The 13939-nt window shown below is 38.1% G+C and overlaps 1 protein-coding gene across 20 annotated transcripts in view; it reads right to left on the bottom strand.

Moving 5' to 3' along the window:
* NPAS3 (neuronal PAS domain protein 3) overlaps positions 1-13939 on the bottom strand; it is a 932663-nt gene that overhangs the window by 794803 nt on the left and 123921 nt on the right. For 11 of the 20 annotated variants that reach the window (XM_020788420.3, XM_072986345.2, XM_072986346.2 and 8 more), the window contains exon 2: positions 8930-9019. The exons of 7 other annotated variants lie outside the window; for them this stretch is intronic. In XM_020788420.3, coding sequence (XP_020644079.3) covers positions 8930-9019 — 90 coding nt within the window. Of the gene's footprint in view, positions 1-8913; positions 9020-13939 lie in introns of all 20 variants that reach the window. 2 more of the 20 variants (XM_078392201.1, XM_078392198.1) reach the window with 1 other exon arrangement.

The following is a 13939-nucleotide window of genomic DNA, read 5'->3' as shown; positions in this document are numbered from 1 at the left end:
AAAACAAGACCTGGAGCTAATTGTGGCTCTGATCATCAGCTTCTTATAGCAAAATTCAAGCTTAAACTGAAGAAAGTAGGAAAAACCACTGGGCTAGTCAGGTATAATCTAAACCACATCCCTTATGAATACAAAGTGGAAGTGAAGAACAGATTTAAGGAACTAGATTTGGTGGACAGAGTGCCTGAAGAACTTTGGATAGAGGCTCCTAACATTGTACAAAGAAAAGGAAATGCAAGAAAGCAAAGTGGCTGTCCAACGAGGCCTTACAAATAGCAGAGAGGAGAAGGGAGACAAAATGCAAGGGAGATAGGGAAAAGGTACAGAAAAATGAATGCAGACTTCCAAAGAATAGCAAGGAGAGACAAAAGGGCCTTCTTAAATGAACAATGTAAAGAAATAGAGGAAAATAATAGAAAAGAAATAACCAGAGATCTGTTCAGGAAAATTGGAGATATTAGAGGAACATTTTGTGCAAAGATGGACATGATAAAAGACAAAAATGGGAGGGACCTAACAGAATCAGAAGACATCAAGAAGAGGTGGCAAGAGTACACAGAGGAATTATACCAGAAAGATTTGGATATCCCGGACAACCCAGATAATGTAGTTGCTGACCTTGAGCCAGAGATCCTGGAGAGTGAAGTCAAGTGGGCCTTAGAAAGCATGGCTAACAACAAGGTCAGTGGAGGTGATGGCATTCCAGTTGAACTATTTAAAATCTTAAAAGATGATGCTGTTAAGGTGCTACATGCAATAAGCCAGCAAGTTTGGAAAACTCAAGAATGGCCAGAGTACTGGAAAAGATCAGTCTACATCCCAATCCCAAAGAAGGGCAGTGCCAAAGAATGCTCCAATTACCATACAATTGCACTCATTTCACACGCTAGCAAGGTTATGCTCAAAATCCTACAAGGTAGGCTTCAGCAGTATGTGGACCGAGAACTCCCAGAAGTATAAGCTGGATTCCGAAGGGGCAGAGAAATGAGAGACCAAATTGCAAACATGTGCTGGACTATGGAGAAAGCCAGAGAGTTCCAGAAAAACATCTACTTCTGCTTCATTGACTATGCAAAAGCCTTTGACTGTGTGGACCACAGCAAACTATGGCAAGTCCTTAAAGAAATGGGAGTGCCTGACCACCTTATCTATCTCCTGAGAAACCTATACGTGGGACAGGAACCAACAGTTAGAACTGGATATGGAACAATTGATTGGTTCAAAATTGGGAAAAGGAGTACGACAAGGCTGTATATTGTCCCCCAGCTTATTCAACTTATATGCAGAATACATCATGCGAAAGGCTGGACTGGAGGAATCCCAAGCCAGAATGAAGATTGCCGGAAGTAATATCATCCACCTCCAATATGCAGATGATACCACTCTGATGGCAGAAAGTGAGGAACCTTGTAATGAGGGTGAAAGAGGAGAGTGCAAAAAACGGTCTGAAGCTCAACACCAAAAAAAAAAAAACTAAGATCATGGCCACTGGTCCCATCACCTCCTGGGAAATAGAAGGGGAAGATATGGAGGCAGTGACAGATTTTACTTTCTTGAAGAATTGATGCTTTTGAATTGTGGGGCTGGAGGAGGCTCTTGAGAGTCCCCTGGACTGCAAGGAGAACAAACCTATCCATTCTAAAGGAAATCAACCCTGAGTGCTCACTGGAAGGACAGATCCTGAAGCTGAGGCTCCAGTACTTTGGCCATCTCATGAGAAGAGAAGACTCCCTGGAAAAGACCCTGATGTTGGGAAAATGTGAGGGCAAGAGGAGAAGGGGATGACAGAGGATGAGATGGTTGGACAGTGTCATAGAAGCTACCAGAATGAATTTGACACAACTCCGGGAGGCAGTGGAAGACAGGAGGGCCTGGCGTGCTCTGGTCCATGGGGTCACGAAGAGTCGGAAGCTACTAAACAACGACGAATCCCTCTCCTAATCTAATAAACCCTGTTTATTTGCAACCCTCATTTCCAGACACAGGATGGAAGAAAGGAACCCAATGAGGCTCATACCAGTGTAGACTGAATCATTTATTACCTAGTATATAATTCAATTTTTTCAAAAAATTTCCAATTTATTAATATTGTATATTGTGCTTCTGTATCCACAATTCAAAATGCCGGAAAATGGCCCAATATTGCTGCGGCACACGATGCCTGCATTGCCAGCAGGAAAAAGGATGCCACACTTTACACAGCGAAGGGCAGCCTGAAGGTTGAACAATGTCAATGGCAGCAGTCTTTAGCAGTTGTTCTCGACCTTGGGTTCCCAGACGTTCTTGGACTAAAGCTCCTAGAAGCTTTCACCACTAGCTGTGATGGCCAATATTTCTGGGTGCTGTAGTCCAGGAACATTTGGGGGATCCAAGATTGGGACCCACTGGTCTACATGATACCCTTTTGTGTTCACTGCCATTCACAAAATGATACCCAGCAAGAGAAAAGCTCTTGCAAGAAAAAAAGCTGATCCTTTTTTTTCGTCAGTTAACAGTTTTTCATCGAAATACAAGACAACTGTCAGAGCTGGTTTTTGACAAGTGTCACAGTGCCGCAATTTTTAGAACTGCCTTGTAGAATCTTGATTTGGTCTGCTGCACAATATCATAATACTCAAAAAGCAGCAACAATGTATCTACTTTGGAATGCTCTTGCTAGTAACCCTTTTTCACACATGCTCAGTTTATAGCAAATTTACTAATTTTCTCTTTTGGAAGGCCTTTTTAAAATTATCAGTACTTCAGTTCTTGCATCCTGGATTCCAAATAAAAAGGGGGTGGGGTCACCCATTCTTTTTCAAGATAAGCAAAACTGATCTTTTCAATTTATGTGATCTGTTTTAAATGTGGCGGGTAAAAACATGTTTACATTTTAAAAGTCGTAACTAAAAAAACCTTTTGCCCAAATTTGCCCATGTGCAAAAGCAGACTGTCTGCTATGCCTTTGCCAAATTTAATGTTGATCCAAGGTCCAGTTTCAAAGTTATAATGTTCTGACTCTTTTTAAATTTGTTGTTATATTTTTCCTCCATTGAGATGCATTGAATAGGTTTCAATGCATTTCAATTGGGGAACCGTGTTTCGCTTAGCGATGTTTCCTATGGGGACATAAAATTTTAAAAAAACCCTCCCAGAATCGCCTTGCCAAAGGAGAAAAGCCCCCATCGGTACCCATGAAATTAAACAGAATGGGTTGACCCCCCGAAGGTGCTTGTGAGCACGCACGTAGGCACGCACGTACGCACACACGCACACGCACACACAGGTCCGGCAACCTTCCTCTGAGGGCCCCCCTCAAAAGAAGGCACATTCAGTAGCAGCAGCTACCCCCACCACGACAGGGGAGCAAACTTTGCGAGCCGAGCCCAGGCAGCCTCCAGAGCTGAGGCAGCTGAAGCAGGACGAGGAGGAGGAGGAAGCACCGCTGGGTGCTGAGGTGACCACTGCCCGGGTTGGTGCTGGGGGAGCAGAGAGAGAGCCAGAGAGTCATTCCCTGGAAGAGGCAGTGGCGGCTGCAGCTGCTGTTGGTGGCGCTGTTGGAGGTGCTCTTTGAGGATGGGCTGGGAGTGAGCTCCGCTCTCATGAATCGCACGGCGACAACTCAGGCGCTCAAGGAAAAGGGCTGGCAGCACACCTCGTTCGCTGGCTCTCCCCCAAGACAGCGCCTCTTGCACCTTCCATCCAGAACTGCAGCCTGCCAGCCGGCAAACACACTGGCTGGCTGCAGTTCCAGATGGAGGGTGCAAGAGGCGCTGTCTTGGGAGAGGGCCGGTCAGCGAGGCAAGGCTTCTTTTTTACTCCTGACAGCAGAGGACGCATAATGTATGTGAGAAAAGAAAAAGGAAATGACACATTTTGTATAAAATGATTTGTGTGACTTTTAAACAGCTATGAAAAACAATATAATAAAGACTACAGTATATGGACAAATGAAGGAACTGAAATGCAATGTAATGCTGGAACACTGGCTCTATTTTCTAAAAAAATGATCATTTCCTAATTCAGAAACTCCTAATAACATATTGCAGGCACGGGGAATGTGCAGATGTTGTAGGATTGCAGTTCTTGCCAATCCTAGCCAAAGCACTGAACAAGCAGAACCGGCACCAACTCCTCAAATAGGAGTTGCAGAAAATGTTTGATCCTCTAGAGCAGCCATTCTCTATCTTTTTTTGGGCCACGGCCATAAACACAATATGAAAGAAATATAAGCCAAATCAGGTTATATAAGTTCCATAATGAACCTTATAAGGTTGTGTGTGAAGAACTATTTCCAGTCTTCAAATGTGCCAGGGCCCTCAGGTGCTATACGGAAACTGTTGAGAATGGCTGTTCTAGAAGACCACAGTCTCCACTTGGGAAGAATTATGAATGTGAGGAAATATCTTTCCTATCCTACCTCCTGTATTGCACCCCCAAACCTGCCCCCATCAATTTCTCTCTTCAACCCAGCTTATACATGCAGCTACAAACTTTTTCTGGAGACTGTTGTCCAAAACTCTTTTTATCCCCTTCTTATCTAGAAATCTCAGATTCAAATGCAAACATTACTAGAAAATACAGCTGTCCTAAACCACACTTAAGAGATCTGTAGCAATGTTTCCATTAATATTGCTAGCAGCCATAAAGTGAAGTAAGTCTATAGGAGGAGAGGCTAGCAGGAAAAGGGAGGTTGGTGAAAGCAGGAATGAACCTCACTACAAACCAAGGATTTAATGGATTCATTAATAATCACATGCAATGCTCCCTCTAAGCTGCTTGCGTGTGTGCTTGCCCAAAGCTCCATCAGGGTTGTGCACAGCCAGCCGGCAGCCAGTTTACTTCACATTTTGAATGAATCCCCACCCACCTCCATGCACACAGAGTGAGGGAATGTTGATCATATGGTTTCAGTTCACATGGATGACACTACTTACATTACAGTATCAAGTCCTAAGGCCTAAATCTAGTTGCTAATTCCAACTACCTGTTGAGTATAATATCCAACCTGCTAATTTTATTCACCTGTTTATTCAACAGGTCTTAAAATTGAACCTATAAAATTAATGTTTTCACCATGAGTCACTATCCAATCATGAATAGTGACTCATGGATTCAGTGCATTCCTATATGTCTATTTGGCAGTAAGTTCCATATACTTTATTTTGACTTAATTCAGTTGGGATCTAAGTATGTGCATTACTGTGGCTTGTGTCTAACCAAAAGTAATGGGATGAAGGTAAATGGCAACAGAAGGCAGTAGAAGGTTGGCACAAAAATGCAAAAAAGGCTAGTGGTGATTTGCTACAACTGATGATATCATCACTGTGGTACACAAGGAGATGTACAACAGGATTTCAAATTATATGTGTATCTGAATTTTACAAGTCTGAAAAACTTCACACACAGAATCTCTGTGTAACAGAAAGTGTGACAGCTGTCATTATCAGAATCAAAGCTTACACATAGAAACAATTTAGTCCCCTTTCTCCTTCCTTCAGTCCTGAGGAAAAATCCATGCTCCTCTGAAGCTGCAATTTGCACTGAGAGGGAATATCTCCTTTGGGAGAATTCCTCACAATGTAAATTTCTTCAGAAGGAATTTTGCTATGTTGCCAAGAGGATGAAAGGTTTGAAACCTCTTCCATCTCTGCAGTAATCTGCAGTAAGTATTAGCATTCCTTCCTCCAGCTGTTGCTGTTTATATATATTTTTAAACTGGCACGTTAAATGAAAAAACACATTCAATATAGTTTGATCCTAAGATGCGGATCAGATGTGTGCCAGCATCTCATAACTGTTCACTGCGTGATAACCTTTAGTCTACCTTTAGAAGATAAAACAGCTGCCACCAAAAGTAAGACAGAATTGGAGATTTCCATGTAAGACTTTGCAGGTGTTTCATCATAATTTTCACTGAATTATTGTCAAAAGTAATACTGAGTAGAACGTTTTCAAATGAAGCTTAGGGTTTGAAACTAAAGGAGAAATGAGTCAAAAAAGGAAGTGAAATTGCTTTCCCATCTTAATTGTTACACCTCACAGCAATGTCAGGGAAAGACTTTCCTGGAGACTATTTGTGTTCTCATCAATGGTTCCCATTTCTTTCACTCTTAAGGTCTCATATGAACAAACATATGATGTCAAGTAGTACCATGTTCTGGTGCTAGCTGGTAACCACCAGAAAAGTTTTTGTTGACATTAACCACCCTTCAAAATTATCAAAATCACCCCCACTTCATTTACCATGAGTGAAACAAGGATGTCATCTTGTTTGTGCCCTAATAAAAACTGATAAACTTATTCTTACAGATGACAGATCACAAGATAAGTTCAAGCCAAGACATAAGTAAACAGGTACATTTCTCTCAGGAGTTGCCTTTCAGGGCATATAATGCTGATGATTACAGATGTACCTGTTATGTAACCTTAAACATCTAAATTAATTTCAGCCTACTTGAACAAGGTATAATAGTTAGTAATTCTCAAGTCGTAATTTCCATCTTTACTGTGCAATTCTGACATAGGCAGGTCAATGATCAAGCTTGCATTTTAGAGCCAGTTAAGTGACTACCCTAAGATAACAATAGAATAACTTCACTGAGTAAATACGGGAAAGCTTAGATAATTCAGAAGAAGCTACATGAAATCTTCAGTCCTCTTAGCTGTTGTTGTTATTCAAAAACACTAGAAACAGTTAAAATTATAAAAACATTGACTGGTATTATAGAATAGAAACAAGTTTTAACCAAAAAGCTAAGTACTGTATCTGTTAAGTATCAGCATAGTATCTATGCTGTCCCTAATACTACCTTTTTTGTAGCTTGATGGTGTGATTTCTGAGATCTGCAACTACTTATAGCACTGGCTGAAGTTTCTTGACATTGTTCGCAAAGCCTCAATGACTACGGGGACCACCGAAGTGTGTTTCTTCCAGAGGCAAATGTTTGATGGCCAGGTCTCTGTACTTTGTTAGTCTTTCCAATTCTTTATTTTTAACTCTGGCATCCTCTGGAATTGCAATGTCAATAATCCAGACACTTATTCTACTTCCATATCTGGTGTGTTATGTTCAAGGTTTCTTTTAGTTTCGATCCAGAAATCTGACAAGATCTTGAATTCCTCATTTTCTGACACCTTCTCTACCTGATGTTTCCAGGCATTTTTGGAGGCTAGCAAGTTCTATGTTTTGCATAATGACCAGTGCACTAACTTTGCCACTCTATCGTGTCTAACTCTGTAATCTGTTTGTGCAATCTTTGGACATTTGCAGACGAGGTGTGACACAATTTCATTTTTGTCTTGGCAGAGTCGACATTTGCTGTTAGCACTAATTCCTTGGATCTTAGCTTTCATCACACTGGTTTGAAGATGATGATGATGATTGCTTATTAACTGCTAATGTACATAGATCTATAGGCAAATCTATAGGATTTACTATTTAATTAAAATATTTTCTCAGTTTGATGCATCTAAGATCTCATTCATGAAGACCTTATTTATTTAATTTACAATCACTTTATGACTTGCTTTTGCTTATAATTAGCATATCCTGAAATGGTAAACTGCTTGGTAAAATTCCCCCAACTAGAAGAATATCAAGATGATTTACATGCTGGTGAATGGTTCCACTCTACATCTGAAGGTTCAAACAACAATTCTCACACAATAATGTACAAAGAATGTGAGACAGCAAAAAAGAAAAACATTAGTAAGCCACAAATCTGAAATTAATTTAGTGATATAAATCTTGTGCTACTTCATCTGCCAGTAACAATTGTCCAGTGATAATTTAGCAGCATTAATATAACAAAACCACTTCTTGGCTGTTTATTTGCTACTCTTAGAATTCCACTGTAAAACACAGAAGAACAAAAGAAAACACAAATGCAGATTTTTTTAAAAAAAATCAATCAAACAATGGTTATCAAAAATTGTTATTGTTTCACTGCAACATCTTTTATTACCTACTCTCTCAAAATATTCTTGCTCATATTTTGATAGCACTCAACAAGATCAGGAGCAACATTGTACAAATAGCTGCCAATAACAGACTACTGCACTGGATACTGAATGGGGAATGGCATGTAGATTGTGTGCATACCCACATTATTAGATATGAGATCATTTTACACACATATACCTAATGAATATCTGGCACAGTTGATTCACACACATAAAGTTACTTCTGAACACAACCAGCATTAGATGAATCAGGACTACTTTCCAATTTATTCATGAAACAAAAAACTATCCAACTAAAGCCACACAGTTAAAACAAAAATTCTGACTCTAAAGGTATTAAAACCCAAACTATATTGTATTTTCTTGCTCAGACCAATATCTGTCTATAATGGTTTCCTCCAATACACTTGTAACATTTTCTAGTCACTAACTAATTCTGATACTGTTAGGCAAGGGACAAAGGCAAATGACTGAAAAAGCAAAAGGACTCAACTTCAATTTAACTGTCCTGTAAGGTACATACTAATTAGTTTCAAAGCTATGAAATCCTAGCTAGCATGTTAAGTCTGCTACATGACAGTATAATTTGCCTTCTTAAAGGATTATGCAAATTGCAACTCATCATTCCATTACAGGACTGAAAAAAGTGACAGCTAATTTATACATAACACACCTTTCAAATCCCTAAGATGTGAAGCACCTGTGCAATATACTTTGCCTAGGTTTTTCTAGGTTTAAGTACTTGTTTACTGCAATATACAGAAGCATACCTAAGAGATTTAATAAAGTCCTAGAGGTTTATTTATTTCCCTTTTAACTTCAAGAGCACAATTCCCAAGTATGAAAACAACATATATCTGTCCCCAATTTCAAAGGTATTTCATTCAAGTAGAAGTGTAAGTTTTCAATACACGTTTAACTTCTGAATAGTGGGACAGCACTAACGCACGAGCCAGAAGAAAGACTCACACAGATTTCAACATACTTCTGGTAGGTAGATTCACAGTAGATTCCGTCATATCTGTAGATTTTCCTACATTCTGACTGGTTGGGCAGAGGATGCTGGACAGTTATTCTGTAGAGGTATCAAAAACAGATATACATGACTAGAGATTCTCTACAGTCAACTGTAATGCAGGACAATTAGTACTGTGAAAGGTGCTATTATTATATGTTACAACTATCTCATCTCATTACATAGAATATATATATTCATATATAGAGAGACAGATTCCATTTCTGGATTAGAGAGACCTGTGACACGTTTAAGACTAACACTTTTTCTGTGGCATGAGCTTTTGTAGGTATAGCTCATTTTATCAGTTCCATAACACACAGTATTTAAGTCACAGTCTTACATAAACCTGCAGTTTAAATTCTGTCCTCCATGCATCTGAGGAAGTGTGCTCAAGTCCATAAAAATTCATGCCAAAGAAAACCTGATAGTCTTAATGGTGACACAAGACTCTTTGTTGTTTGCTGCAACTAACACAGCTACATCTTTGTACACATTTCTAAAATGCAATGCTGAGAGTTAATGGAATTCTAATTCTCCACCAAGAACACTTTTCTTATCAGAACAAACCCCCTTCTAATCAAAGCAACTTAGCAACAATGTATAAATTTAAAATAAGGATAATATAACATTTAATTAGCATAACTAAATGTCCATGTTGTCTTTAAGCTTGAGGATATTATTCCTATTTGCATCTATAGATATTCAATCTGATGGTGATCTTAAAAATTCAGCCACCTAACATCCTGCTCCTCGTTTATAGAAAAGAAAAACTAATGACCTGATATTTAGTCCTAAGAACTAGGGACCATCATATAATTTTAGAGTATGTAAATAATAACTACTGTCAATGCTGCTTCTATACAAATAATTAGCCCTCAATTGGGGTAATTCATTATCATTTTTATGGATTAATTTTAATAAGCCATCAGATGAGCATTCTTAATACCACAATATTTATCTGTTTGAAATTGTTACCCTATTTGCTTAAATTTTTGGCTTTACCACTTATTGAACAGTGTACCTTATATAAGAACACAAGAAGAGCCCTGTAGGATCAGGCCAAGGGCCAATCTAGTCCAGCTTCCTGTATCTCAGTGGCCCCACCAGATGCACCAGATGTTTACCTTGGTAGGCAAACATAACTGTTTCTTTATGTTTATTTAATAATTTTACAGGAAAGATCATAACCTTGTTTCCTCTATACTGTCACCATACTGTAAGTGATGGAACTGTTGTGAAAATCAAAATGATTGAGAAAGTATTAAAAATCTACTTATTTTTCTTTAATTATATAATGGTTCATATTACTTCTACTTTCGCCATCTCTCCTTATACATCTGGAAGAGTGAAGTACAATGCCAACTTCAAAAGAAGGATCTAAAGTGATTCATGCATATAAATCCTATGGAGTCATACTAAAATGTCAGTTATAATGCACAATAGCAAAGCTAACACATCCTATGGATCATACTGTGTACTGTATATTGCTTCATATGAATTAAATTTTTAAAAAGAACCTTCTTCTTTAATATCTCCATATTTGAAGCATTCTTTGAAGACATTCTTTGATCGTACATACAAAACATACATCGAGACCCTTCATCAACGTATTCATGAAACACTACCTGAATCATTCTTTGCTAAATCCACTTGTTAGTCCCAAGGAGATTAGACCCAGTGAATTGTTAAGTCAACAATAATTAACTTCTACTGATTCAAAGAGTCCACTTGGGATTAACAACTGGATTCTGCCCTGAGATTTAAAATATATATCAACTATTCCTATCAGTTTTATGGAGCATTTATAGTGAAGTTATTAATATGAAGTAATCAAATACCAGAAATCAAGGATTAGCAACAAGATGGCTTTTAGTTACTCCAGTAACCAATGTATCAGCAAAGCCAGTCAGAGAGTAGATAATCTGTACAGAAATTGCTGGTTAGAAATAACCAACTTTTTCATACGGCCAGTTGTATATTCTGTTTCTGGAACTGACTTTCACACAGCCTATCCCAAATTAATTCTGATAACGCGTTCTTCAACACATTATGTCAGCAGGGAGGGCTGATCTCATAAGTTCCATATAAAAATTGATTTTGCCAAAGATCAAACTGTATATTGGCTATTTACTCTGGGTACTGTATATCCCTGTTCCATTTTATGCTTTTAAATTGATTTCTTGTATATATTTTCTCAGAATTGAAAATTAAAGATGTGAATAGTCTTTGAGCCTAATCAATTCGTGCTGGTTAACTGAAATCACTTTCAGATTGATTCTGAAAGGTCTATGAAACAAAAGTTATTCCCACATAAAATTTTGGGCACAACCAGTCCTACTGTTGCTTCTCTTGTGAGAGCTAAAAGCTAATATTTTTATAATATTTGCACTACCAAATAAACCTATAAGAGGATATTTTATAAATGCTAGCAATAACAATTCAGTGTCATGGGTGAATTAAACAAAACCACACTTAATATTTATATCCTCTTTCATTCCTTACAAGAGCTATCAACAAAGAAAAGGGGACACTCCCCATTCTATGACCTGCTTCTTCTTTTTAAAAAATATTACATGCATCTACAAAAAAGTTCCAAAGCACTCTTTCAGATATGGCTATATTTGCACATCAGATAGCCTCATCCTCCCACTTTGACATGTCACTTCAACTCAAGATGGATCCATCCCATAACTCCAAGTGGAACTCTATGCATTTACATACATGTGAAACATGTAAAGCTATGACTAATTTTAACTCACAGGGCAGAATTTAAATAATTAGTTACAAGAAGTCAAACTAAAGGAAAAAAGGAGGGAAGAGATGGTTAGAGGCAGAGTAGTAAATTGTTCCATTTTTGCAGGTAATCTAAATGCAAACTAGAAGCAACTTATCATGAGAATGGATTTTCCACCATCTGGTCAAATAACAGGGGATTTGTCTAGTGGCAAGCAAAGAATGGAATGATGTGAGAAAGATTAGCGGGCAAGTCCTACAGTTGGCTAAAATGTATTTTGTGCAAACAAGAACAGATGACGCCTTAACAATTACACCTGTCAAAAACTCCAGAAAGCAATCCATCTCTGAACAGCCCAGTTGAAAACAGGCTAGTTCATAACAAAATGAATTTTTTTAAACAATTGCCAGCCATAACAGTTTGATGCATGACAAGCTTAGGAAGTCATGTTCCACGTTCAACTGAAACCTTAACTAACTGGACCCTGCTTTTTTTTGTGATAAGTAAGATATTAAACTAAAACATATACACTTTTCTGAAGGAATGTAGATAACTGGCAGCTTCTCAAAAGGAAAACACTCGGTGTTAAACCATACCTTTAATCAATGCTAACAGGCACATGTATTTTAATATGCTTAGAATGGCTATAGTTTTTTTTGGGGGGGGGGAGGGGCAAGCCTCCATGACTATACTTATAAGTTTTTAGGTCAACCAGTAATAACAAAATATCTTCTAATTTTGTGTATGTAAAACAAAATGTGATATATATATATTTATGGGGATTTAACTTATTTAACTTGTTATCTGGCCTTGAAGCGTGAACCTTACTTTTAAATAAAAAACATTATCTTTCAGTAGTATACATGGAATTAAAAGTATAAATTATGCTGTGCACAATATAATTTAGTTTTTATTATGCTGCTGACCATTTTTACCCATTTTTCAATTGAATTATCAGGATTCTTATTCATTCTGAAATAACTATAAATATACTGAAGAGTGCCATTTTGTGGCTATTCCAAAATGATTGCTAAACCTTTGGCTTCATCAGAAAGAATCCAAACCAAGGGTGGCTTGTAATTTGGGGAGGAAGCCTCTTTTGAAATTTTAGGGCGAGTCATCCCCATCCTGGTCTACAAATCTTCCCTTTTTTTAGACATACAGTAGACCTCTTCAGGTAAATAAAATGTGCATTTAGCCTTTCCATTTAAATTAACTGTGTACAGTACTCCCTCCCACTTTAAGTGGCAACCCACTATTGCTTAGTTTCACCTTCGAGCATGAAACCATCACTCGCCGCTATAAATAGCTTCCTTCTGGTCAGGAAATGAGAGTATTTTACTTTATATAACTATATTTTGCCATAAACCTGTGTCCTCAGAAAACAGAAAAGCAAAGAATGACCTATGGCTGGAAATGTATTCAACATCTGTTCTTATGCTCAGCTATGACAGGTATTTTAAAAATCATTGCAAAGGAGCTACTCAACCCCTTGTGTTGATAACAGGAACCAGTCCTCTTGTACCCCACAGTGACAGTCATATTGCACCTATTTATGTGCCGAGAACATATACCTATGCAGTGCAAGGGAGTATATGGTGACAGGAATGCGGGTTTGGTCTAGGACTAATCACTGAGATAGTTTTATAATGGTAATTGGGCAGATGTTGTGTATGAACATCTCAAGAGAATACCCCTATAGCTATTACAGAATGCACAGCGGAAATGGCCTACACCTTTATTCGATATCCACAGTGTACTGATATACTGTTATAACATGTGTCTTTATGGCATTTGCCAGGATCTTTAATTTCTGCACTATTTTTTTATTCCCACAAAGTTGTTACTGCTACTTTATGGGAGTAAAGCCACAATATAGATTTCAGCAATGGGCTTTCCATGAAAATTCAGAGTTATGTACATGGGAACAGAGATGGACTTTGCTCAGCTATTACTTCTCAGTTTCCTAGACCACAGGCTCCTATAATTTTTGTGGGGGAGGCACAAGAAATCACATACAACTAAACAGCAGTTCTTCATGCTTGATATGAAAGCACTTGTAATGTCTAACCTTCTCTGAGCATCAGTGTGTGTACCATAATGTTGCCAGAAGAGGGGAAATCACTCATCCATAAAGAGAAAAAAACTGTGATGATCATTTAGAACTCTGATAGCCATCACTGTTGAGCTTGGCTTTTCTAGCAAATGGACAGGCCCCAAACTCTACAGTAAAAAAAAATCTT

The sequence above is a fragment of the Pogona vitticeps genome, chromosome 1, assembly GCF_051106095.1.
Source record: "Pogona vitticeps strain Pit_001003342236 chromosome 1, PviZW2.1, whole genome shotgun sequence".
Taxonomy (NCBI): Eukaryota; Metazoa; Chordata; class Lepidosauria; order Squamata; family Agamidae; genus Pogona; species Pogona vitticeps.
The sequence above is the reverse complement of the archived record's forward strand: the minus strand, read 5'-3'. Positions and strand labels throughout refer to the sequence as shown.